This window comes from Saprolegnia parasitica (genome assembly GCF_000151545.1).
Source record: "Saprolegnia parasitica CBS 223.65 unplaced genomic scaffold supercont2.54, whole genome shotgun sequence".
In the NCBI taxonomy this organism is placed as follows: domain Eukaryota; phylum Oomycota; class Saprolegniomycetes; order Saprolegniales; family Saprolegniaceae; genus Saprolegnia; species Saprolegnia parasitica.
Genome location: NW_012156448.1, coordinates 211993 through 223199, shown reverse-complemented (window position 1 = coordinate 223199; position 11207 = coordinate 211993). Strand labels below are relative to the sequence as shown.

At 57.3% G+C, this 11207-nt stretch overlaps 1 protein-coding gene across 1 annotated transcript; it reads right to left on the bottom strand.

The window, feature by feature from the left end:
- Window positions 1–1654: 1654 nt before the first annotated feature.
- On the bottom strand, window positions 1655–2215 carry SPRG_09844 (hypothetical protein; the record flags this gene model as incomplete). Its single annotated transcript, XM_012349493.1, has 2 exons — window positions 1655–1690; window positions 1790–2215. The coding sequence occupies 2 exons, from the start codon at window positions 2213–2215 to the stop codon at window positions 1655–1657; spliced, it is 462 nt and encodes a 153-aa protein (XP_012204883.1).
- Between the last annotated feature and the right edge of the window lie 8992 nt (window positions 2216–11207).

Here is an 11207-nt window from a genome sequence, read left to right as displayed (position 1 = left end):
ATGCGATGACAGATGAAGCGAATCGAATGTGGCCTCAGACTACGGACGGTATCCACTTTTAGAGGTACCCTCTCGAGGCTTATACCGAAAAAACTGCAGGTGGGACGGAAGCGCTCAGGAAGCAGGGCGACGCGCCGACCAACCCGACTGCTGCGGCTGCCCGTGAAGCTCCTGCTGGCGTAGCCAGGCAAGCCGCGACCTCTACACGTTTTCGAGTGCTCACAACGGGGGCGACCTGCCTGGCCACCGGCGGCGACGCGCAGCGGCCTCCCGCGCACGACGTCTGTGGCATACTAGTACTAGTAGAGTGTTATATTCTAGTAGCGCTCTTGCGTTTTTCCACACAGAATGATCGTTTATATTGCTACCATAGCGGTCGTCGACTTGCATGGCAGGCTGGAGCCAACGGCATCGCCTTGGTCAAGCGATCAAAGTCCTTTGTGCGTAGCTAGCTAGCAACACCTCGGTCATCTAGCTTGAAAAGCTAAGCAGCTGTGCGCACCGCCAATGACCTATCGAGTCGTGATTCCATGACGCCTACCTGGCGGCAGCTCCTTCGGGACACCCGGCCTCGTGCATTCGCTGCCTCCAGCTCAGATGCGTTCGTCATCATCAATCCACGGCCTGGCAGGGTGAGCTCCAAGTTCGGTATTGAGCTTGTGGCGCACGAACTTGAGCGCCACGAGCCGCTATATGTTAAGCCTACGAGCGTGCGATACACGCGGCGGTTCAAGTTCGCATGCATTCGCACCACAATCAATACGTGTTCGCGTTGAGATCAAATTACCATAGCATAAACAAACTCAAAGACTTCGCACACGCACCAGAACTTGGTCGTTGGGAGTGAGCTGCGCACGGAGAGATCCATCCCGTGGTGGACCCCACTCGCCGAGTCATAGCTCGCGCGAGTTCGTACGCAGGCTCCGGTACTCGGACCACCCGACAGAGGAGTGCAAGCCGTCGGGTGTGTTTCAAACGAAACCGTCCGAGCCCGCATCCGAATAAATCCGGATACCGACCGAGCGCATAGAACCGACGCCGCACGCGGCGAGGCTGGACGACTGGTGGCGGCGGCGGAGGGCCGGGAGGCGACGGGACTTCGTGGAGGCAGGGCGACCGCGCCCACGGGGCGAAAGCACGGGAGGGCCAGCGACGTCTCATCTCCTTGACGGCCGCATTTGCACGACGGACGAGTATCTTCTTGCGTGGTGATGCGTCAAGTTCACGACCGGAGCGATCTGCTTGGCATTCCCGCGCTCTCTTTCCTCCTGTGCTCGCGAGATGACATGCTAACTCGGCAGCGCTGGTTGCTGCCATTATATCCCCGCGAGAGCGACGATGAGTCGGTGTACCACGACAGCGTGCAGCTCACGAGAGACGTCATGTGGCGGTCGACAACTTCCTTCGCGTCCGTCTTGGCGCTCTCTGGCCGTACGCAAAGCACTGTAGAGCCGCGGTCGAGTACGTGCAACGTTGTCGGTTCTCTAAAGGGTGACGGCGTCGCACAGTCGGTTGGCAAATCAACGTCGTGCAAGTCTGGTACTTGCGTGCATTCAGGCGTACTAGCCCCAAAGTCTTTGAGTTAGCTTTAGACTTCACTAATTCGATTTCAACGCGAAATATGTTTGATTGATTGAATGTTAGGGGACTACATCTAAAGCTGGGCACGCGGGCCGGGCTGGCGATGTAGCTAAAGGGTTGGCGCCCTAAAATACAATATGAAAATGAATACAAGAGGAGAATATGCATACCGTTGGTGGCGCCTTCCACGGACAACCTCGATCGCTACGTTGGACAGAAGAATGTCCATGCGGATCTTCTCGAGCTCGGAGGTGACCGAGGAAGCTCGCCTTGGCGGACAGCGTGTTCTGTCCCGTCTTGACGACCGCGGCGACGTGGTCGTTAAAGCCGTCAAACTCGAGTACGACGGTCGCGAAATGAGGCCCTTGCGATGCCTTGGACGACCTCGCTGCCAGAAGAAGAGCGCGATGCAGCGCGATCCAAGCGACCAAGCTTGGTTGATGCGCGGCGCTCTTGGCGACGGCGGCCGCGAGATCCGCGTCGCCCGCGAGCGCGAGCAGCAAGCGTAAAGCGCGTGGGCGGTCGAGCTCGGCGCCTTCGCCAGCCCGGCCTTCGTGAGGCCATGGCCGCCGTCTTGCTGTCCAGATTGGGTTGAGGCACGACCCGTGTCGCGGTGGTCTACACGCGCTGCCATGGTCACGACCGCACGTCGTCTTCGTTCTTGAGGCGCTCTGCACCGTCGTCCTGCGCCGCCATGCTGCTAGCGAGCGGCCATCGCGGCGCCTGCCGAGTTGCTGATACTGCTGCGTACGCCGTTTGGTCCAAGCGAGCAAAGCAAATTTGACGTCGTCGCAGATGAAGTGTGAATTGATTTGAATTAAAAAACACTCGCGTGTCAATCAAACTAATATTGTACCAATGGGTGAGTCTAAAGTATACGCAGTGCTCATTGTATTGGGGTGCAAAGCCGCCAAATTGCATTGGAATTGCGTCGGACTAGCAATAAAATCCCCCTCAACCTCGAGATATTAGACGTTTTGTATGCAGTCAACGCCATCGGATCGACCAATGACGTGGCGCGTTTCGAAGTGAAAGTGAATGATGGTTCTAGGGCTGGGGCGCAGGCTCGCCTCGCTCACACGTGTGCGTTGCTTTGATGGCTGCAAGCCACTGCGCGTGGTATACACAAGCGAACGCCTTGCTTCCTTTCGGCCAAGAGAGATTGCAATACTAGTAATAGCATCGATGGACTTTCGACGAGCAATAACACCGCATGGACCAGGGCTAAACGCACGCAACTTGAGCCTGTCACGCGGGTAGGGTTACGAGACCTAAGACTTGCGACGACCAGACGGTGACGCCTGGTATGCTCAAAGCGTACCGTACGTCCAAACCGGTCATCACGACGACCAAGCAGGTCGCCATCAACGACCTCTGCTGTCTCGTCCTCCCTGTGGCCAACGGCCCGTGGATGCGCGGCGCCCATGCAACGAACATGGCCGGCTGCCCGGCCCTCAAACGACGCTTGTACCGTTCACCCACAAGGCGAAGATCGTGGCTGTGGACTCGCTCGGTTGCAGCTTTGACGCCGTGTACCAGCGCCGTCGACAAAGAACGCGATGTGGTTTGACAGCCCGACACGACGAGAATGGATTTTTGTATCGATGATGAGGCTGTACACTGTTTGCTCGCTGCCCAACGTCGTCAACAGCCGTCGTCGGTGTATGTTCTACATGTATCGCCCGTAGCGGCTACCGACGCGAGGCCTGAGCGGCTGCGATGCTCAATAAGTGCAAAATGCATAGCATTGGCTTCTTCTCTACGCTACAAGGAGCGTCGTTGTGCAGCGTTCCTTCGCGCTACTAGTAGACTCTTTTTGAGGTTTAGTGAAAGTCTTGGTCGAGTCGCAGCGCCAAGATCGTGTCGTTGTACTGGCTGAACGCGTCTTGGATGTCGTCCTGGAGCTGCATCGCGAGCGGCACGAGCTCCATGTTGACGCCCGCGCCGATCTGCGCCGACGCCGTCACGCGCGGCTGGAGTACCTGGATTGCGTGGATCATCTCTTGCACACGCCCAGGCCAAGGTGCGCAAATCGTGACCGAGAAGTGCCGAGCGAGGGTTAGCGAAGCCGACAACCAGTTGCACAACGACGCTGCGCGTAGACGGCATGGTAAAGTCGTTTGGCGTCCATGGCTCGTTCCCATTCGGCGCCTTGCGGGCCTCCAGCTGCAGAAAGCAGTTCCTCTTGATGTTTGAAAGCACATCGGGGCGACGACCATCAAGACCGAGAAGAAGCCGAACCCGGCGTAGTAGGACCCAAGGCGCGCAGCTGCCCGACGCGCTCATGGGCCATGAAACCATTGAGTCCTTCTCGGGCTTGATGCCAATCGCTTCGTGTTGCCAGGCGTGCACCTTCGTTGCCTGGCCGCGACTTGTATGAGGCGGCGGAGGCCGTCGGCTTGGCACCGTGCGAGCTTTCTGTGGCCTCAAGCACGGCAGCTGTTAGCTCGGCGTACCCTCGCGACGACGTGCGGGCTCCTTCGCTGCAGCGTGACACTGCACATCGTTTAGCCACCATGGTGCACAAGTCGTGTAGTACGCTACCGTCGCTCCCATCCACTCGGTCGGTCGTCCTCGTCGGCGATCGATTGACGCGTGCGTCTTGATGACGTCATCTTGAAACTGTTGAAAGATGGAAGATTCGCTTGATATAAAATTGCTTTTTTTTCCACGTGCGAAATTAAAATACGCCCGTGGGCCAAGTACATAGCTTACTGAGCGTCTACTCTATTATTTTCCCGTCGTATTTAAATTAAGTGGGGCTTTCCATCGCATTCACTCGTCGCTCGCATTGGATACCGGTACGTGAAGTGGACACCGTTGTTTTTTGAGAAGACCCGTGGCTTGCAGCACGAAATTGTCCCTGAATGCAATTACATGGCTTTGTAGCTGATGGAGTTTTCGATTGCGACGTTCGTTCAACCGGTACCATGACGCCACTCGTTCTTTCTCAGCCGAAAGCGAGCTACCAACCGATTCCATGCACGTTTGACTGCCAACATGCACGTTGGACTTGCCACACGCCGCGTACCTTGAAGCTATCAATGCGGGTAGGGCTACGAAACAGAGAACGCCACCTCGGTTCTGCGGCCAACCGCACTCGCATTGGCTTTGTCTTCCGAGGAGGCTGAGCCGACGCCGCGCCGCTACGACGACCTCCGACGCCTACCCAATGTGTCACTTTGCGCCCACGTACGACTACACGCCCGACTTACCCAACGACCGCCTTGCGCACTTCCAAGCCGCGGCTGCTTGCCTCATCACGACCAAGCAGGCCGCCATCAACGACCTCTTCAGCCTCATTCCGGCCGCCGACGGCCCGTGGACGCTCGTGACCAACCTCGGCGCCAACACGACGAGTGTCTATGACTGCCCGGACGTCGGTCCGGTTCTCCAACGCTACGTGCAGCTGCTTACGACGACGCTCGTGCTTTCATCAACCAGACGCAGGGCGACTCGCTCGGTTGCAGCTTTGGCGCTGTGTACCAGGCGCCGTCGACGAAGCCCACGACGTGGTTTTTTGACAGCCATGCGTTTGCGACGCCCCAAGGTCCTCTTCCGAACGGCGCCGAGTGCCCGTACGGCGTGTGGCTCGTCAAGCTCGAGAATGGCGCGACGCGTAGCCGACATGCTATCGGTGGCGAGATGCGCGGCAACGCCCGCGCCGTCCACCGTCGGTCGCGTGCCCTGCGCCACCTGTGCTCGTGTGTTTTTAGAGGATAACCATCGTACTGCAAGTGTTGCAAGTGTAAGCGGTAAAGTTATAGCCATACTGCTCGCATTATTTAATGGAGCGCGTCTGCGTTGTGGGGCAGGTTCGCATCACAGAGATGGCTAGAAATAGAACCGGTGTTGGCGGCCTGTGCCATGCTCGGCGTAGCAAAAGCACACTCGCAGAGGTGTTGATTCCTACCTTTGCTGAAGCGACTCCAAGATTCATTCTAGTGCAATGAACTGGTCTGACTGGGTGATGATGTGTTGTAGCAGTGGTAGCGCTCATCGAATTCAAGACCGGGCGAGACGCAAGAAGCAAAACATGTGGTCAAAATGTATGACCGCTCGTCGTCGTGCTCCGACATTGCGCTTCTCAGCACCTGGACAGCTTGTAATGTAGTCGTATTTACACATGACCAACGTCCAGCACAGCGACTGCATGTCCAGGCACAAGTGGTGGTTGAAAAGACCCCTCTTAATCGGGTAGTCTTGGTGGTATCCCCACCGTATTGTTCGGTGCGACCAGTGTAAGGTACGTCTTGAAGGACCGAGAGAAGATTCTGCCCATCGCAATCGCGCCACATCTCTGTGCGCACGGATTGTTGAAGAAATGGCTGACCAAGGCCTTGTGGGTGTTCGCTGCGGGCGTTTGGAGCCTGGTGATCGCGCGTCGCAACGCAGCTTCAACGTGCGTCCAGCATTTTGGTCACGGTTTACGGGACGCATAAGCCAATCAGAAGGCGTCAATATCTGCGCGCCCACCAATCCCGAGCACGCATTTCGAATGTTGTGTCCAATCAGCACGCGCCAAATACGATCCTGTGATGCGCGGGAAGCCACCACTGGGTTTGATCCCGAGAAGCACGGTAGATGACGTCCGTACAAGCACATGTAGATGTAAATGAAACAAGTACCAGAACGACAGCGGAGTGCTCGTTCTGCTTGCAAGCTCTCCAGTGTGAGATCACATACCGTACGACGACGCTTGCTCTGCACAGCTTCCAGTAGCCCAGGGTCCGATTCAATCCTCCCATTGTAAGTTCTCATGCGTGAGATGGCTAGTATATGCACGCGTTGTGCAAGCAACGGCCACGACTAGGTCCTATTGCCTTGGACGATGTGTATGTAGGCTTGGTTTGCCCGACGCAGCAAGACGATTGCAACCGTTGGAGATGATCCAGTTTTGGTGATGGAGCCTGCGCAATGCGGCGATCTGCCGCCTTTATATTGTCGTACTAGTGGTTGTTGCTTGGGTTGTCTCGCTTGAAATGACAAGCCGTACGATTAGCGTCGACGTGACCAACGTTCAAAGGATAGGAGCCAGCATCGGAACAACTTCGAAGCAGTTGAAGCGTGGACCACACAAACAAGGTCGTAGTGCATTCTAATCGACCTCAAATCGCCACCGACGGTGGATGTTCCCGTTGTCCTGGCTCTGCTTGTCGTTGGCCACAATCTTGGCCGTCGAAGCGACCTTTACGCCGGGCCTTTTGATATGATATGGACTGAAATCTTTCTACAGACGAAATACTCCATCTACTACGATTTACGTACTAGAATTGTGTCGAACGTCAGCGGCCAAGAGCTCTTCAACATGTTGGAGCTCATCGTGCGGCAGCAAGACATGCCGTCCGTCGGCGGGATGCGCATATGAGGTACAGTCGTCGGGCGCGAGCTTGGACTAGTGATCCGTGGCGTGGTTGAACTCGCGGTGGCGGTGTTCCCATGTGCACGTGAAAGATGCTGCGAGCTGCCGCGCCTGGACATGCAGCATATGGAGGCTCTTGGACCCGGAAGATGCCCTTCATCTGCTGCATCCGCAGCATGCTGTCGCCGCATCCCGTGAGATGCGTCACTGCCAGTCGCTGAGCTGTAACTGGAGCGCCGTGATGAGACCGTCGTACTCTGTATCAAGGTATCAAGGTATCAAGGTAGTTGGCTAGGTACACCGCGATCTGGGCTTCTCTTGCAAGAAGACGAGCGAGCCGCAATGCGGGTCTTTCCGAGCAACGCCATCAAAGTACGCGACCCCGACGGCACAACACACACCGTGTCGAGAGCATGTTGCTGCACGAGCGCCTCAAAGACCCGAGCTCAAAGCGGGTGGTGGCGACAAGTGTGGCACTACGAGCGTTGCGCCTCGCAATAATAGTCCAAAGGTCAGTACGGCGGGTCGTTGGCGCATTGCCAGCACCCACCGCACTTCAAGCTCGTCATTCGGAACGTAGCTACTACGATCGGCAGCTGTTGGACGTCTGCGGTCGCTACAAATAAGAGTCCATACAGTACATTCGATTGAATAGACGTAGCTACAAAGAGGCACAGAATTGCATGCCACGGGATATTGATGTTCGTGCAAACGACCAACTGGCGACAAGTTGAATGGTAGAAAGGCAGTGTTTCGAGGCACGAGCGCAGGTCGCCACGATCCATGCTGCACTGCTCAATACAAACGCAAGTGTGCATTAGAGTTATGGAAAACTACGCGCGATGGGGGTCGTCAAGCATCTGCTAAAGTTGTTGCACCGCTTGCTTCGCTTCAACGCGACGCTGTAAGGCACGCGCAAGCACCGTCTTGAGCTCTGCGATGCGCTCTTGTTGGTCCGCACAACGATAGCGCGGTCCAGAGACTCGTTGCTCGACGTCTCGGAGCGTGGCCTCGAGCTGCTGGCGACGTAGCGTCTTTTTGGCCTGTGCTGCGGCTGCTGCGTCCGTTTCGGTCCAGAGCATCGATTCGCGTCGGAAAGGCGTGTGTGCATAGTGCAGTGGTGGGATGGCTACGTCGCCCAAAACCACGTCGGCTGGCAGAGACGCCATGGCCCGGAGCATGAGCACGTGGAGGTCTGGGACGCTCGCGTCTGTAAAAACGATGTGCAGCACAGGGTATAAAAGCTGCGAGCCGACGTAAAAATGGCCTGGCGTCGCTGGCGACGTGCAAACGAGGCGGTCCTTGGAGATGATGAACGCGTGACGAAGCCCTTCGTGCTCCTCGGTGGTGGCGCCGGCAAAATGAACCGTCCGGTGGCAGAGGTTGCAGCTCAACGCACTGGACACGGCGAGTCGATCATGTTGCCCGGTTTCGGGGTCGGCAAAGACGACGTTGGCGAAATTGTCGTCGAGGTCGAGCGTCGGCGTCGACAAGAAGCAGCTGGCTTCCACCATGTCGAGCCAGTACTCCCGAGCGGCTTCAGTGACGATGTCACACGGCGGCCAAGTCACCATGGCAATCGCAAGCTCACGGCAGTGCAGCAGCGCGAGGAAAAGCACCAAGAGAAGGTGGCTATGAGGTTGCGTTTCGAGCGTCGCGAGTCGCGGATCGATCGGCGAGAGAGCCTTCAACATCCTCCATGTCGACAGTGTACAAACTGGCGGAAAGACCGCGGCGGGCATGAGGTAATCGAGCTCGATAAGCCGCGGCTGCGGTGCATCGCCAAGCGCGGGCTGCGTGGCGAGGTCCTGGCGACGTGCCGTAGCTTGATGAGCGCCTTGATAGCTGCCACGATACCGATAGGTTGCTCCCTAGTATGCATCGCGTTCAAAGTCGGTCGATTTCCAACCCACGTACAATCGGCTCGGACGCTTGCGGCTGCAACGGAGCGTCGCTCTACACAGAATCGCCAGTCGCATCCATTGGGTCTTGTGGTGGGAAGCGAACCTCGTCGATCTCTTCTTCGGTCTCGCTCCGCTTGCGCTTGGGCTCGTCGCGGCAATGGGCCATTCTCGTCGGCTGCGCAATGAAAAGTGATGCTGCAACGAGTCACACGGCTGCGGCGGCGGACTACTCTTTTGGTTGACGACGAGTGTCCTGCGAAATGGATCAGTTTGTCGGGATACTCATGCAAAGCAACAGCCTCCATCGACAGCCTCATGTGCTACTCGCGTTCATCTCACCCAAATGCACCACGAAACGATCTGCAGGTCGCAAACGTCGTTCGAACAAGCGCGGCCACGCTACATCCGTTCGAAATGCGTAGAGCATGTGCTGGTTGGATCATGTGCCTTCTTCGGAGTACAAAAGCACACATGCGTTGGTGTTGATTCCTACTAGTAGCACCGCTGAAGCGACTCCGCGATTTGCTCCGAGATTCGATCTGTAGCGATAGACTGGTCTGACTGGGTGATGATGTTTGCTGTAGCTGTAGTAACGCTCGCCAAGCTCAAGCAAGACATGCCCATCGTATTGCCAAATCTTTGTGGGTGTTGGCTTTTGGAGCCTGGCGATCGCGCGTCGCAACACAGCTTCAACGTGCGTCCATCATTTTGGTCACGGTTTACGGGACGAATGAGCCAATCAGAAGGCGTCAATATCTGCGTGCCCTCCAATCCCGAGCGTGCATTTCAATGCTGGGGCCAATCAGCATGCACCAAATGCGATCCTGCGATGTGCGGGAAGCGACCGTCGAACGCCATGCAATGAATCGGATCTGCGGACACTTGAACCAGCTCGTGTACCTTGAAGCTATCAATGCGGGTAGGGCTACTAAACAGAGAACGCCACCTCGAATCTACGGCCGACCGCACTCGCATTGGCTTTGTCTTCCGAGGAGGCTGAGCCGACGCCGCGCCGCTCCGACGTGCCGTTCACCAGCAAGACGCCGGGTCGCACGCTCGTGGCCGCTGACTCGCTCGGTTGCAGTTTTGGCTCCGTGTTCCAGGGGCCGTCGACGAAGCCCACGACGTGGGTTGACAGCCATGCGTTTGCGACGCCCCAAGGTCCTCTTCCGAGCGGCGCCGAGTGCCCGTACGGCATGTGGCTCGTCAAGGTCGAGAATGGCACGATCGTCAAGCCGACATGCTCTCGGTGGCGCCATCGAGATGCGCGGCAACGACCGCGCCGTCCGCCGTCGGTCGCGTGCCCTGCGCCACCTGTTCTCATGTGTTTGAAGAGGATAACCATCGTACCGGTACTGCAAGTGTAAGCGGCAAAGGAATAGCCATGCTGCTCGCATTATTCAATGAAGCACGTCTGCGTTGTGGGGCAGGTTCGCATCGCAGAGATGGCTAGGAATGGAACCGGTGTCGCCGGCCTGTGCCATGCTCGGTGTAGGAAAAGCACACACGCAAAGGTGTTGATTCCTACCACACTCCGAGATTCATTCTGGGGCGATCAACTGGTCTGACTGGGTGATGATGTGTGGTCGCATTGGTATCACTACCGCTCGGACGCGCCTCCGCTGCGCACCCACAGCGTACGATGCCAGAGCTCGACGACGACTTGAGCGACCACGAGCTGTCGCCGCCCCTGGACGCCGTCGACGACAGCTAGTACTCGGGTATGCACGTCTTGCGGCAAGCTTACTAAGATTTAACTCGCCGGCTCGGCGCCCGTCGACGTACTATGCAATAACGAGTGACGCATGCTTTGTCAGCACGAGTATCCAAGAAGGCACCCGCTGATCATGCCCGCTGATACAGTATAGCAGCAGGACGTCGAGAGGCGGTTGTGCGGGCTCTTTAACATCTTCAACAGCGTTGGCGTGCGTCACTGGCTAGCGTGTGGAACCCAAAGCTGGTGCATTTTTTGCCTCATTTTCCAAAACGATGGCAAGCCCCGAGTCCGTAGCCAAGCAGCACCTCAAGGCCTCCGTCACCGAGGCGCAAGCCTCCGTCACCGAGGCGCAAGCCTCCATCACCCAGACGCAAGCGCAGATCGAGGCCCTCGAGAAGGCCGGACGGGACAAGGCGATTGCGACGGCCCATACCGTTCAAGCGCTTCAAGAAGAGAACGCCGCGATCAGTGCCCGACTTGCCGCGGCCAGTTCTCAATTCGAGGCGCTTCAGCGCAGCCGCGACCAAGACGTCCAGGCCGCTCGCTCGGCCGGCGCCAAGGATTTTATGTATCGCGCGTCCAAGGTGTTCGCGCTTGGGTCACGTGAGGCGCAGAAGCGCGTCTTTGAGGTCGTCATGGCGCC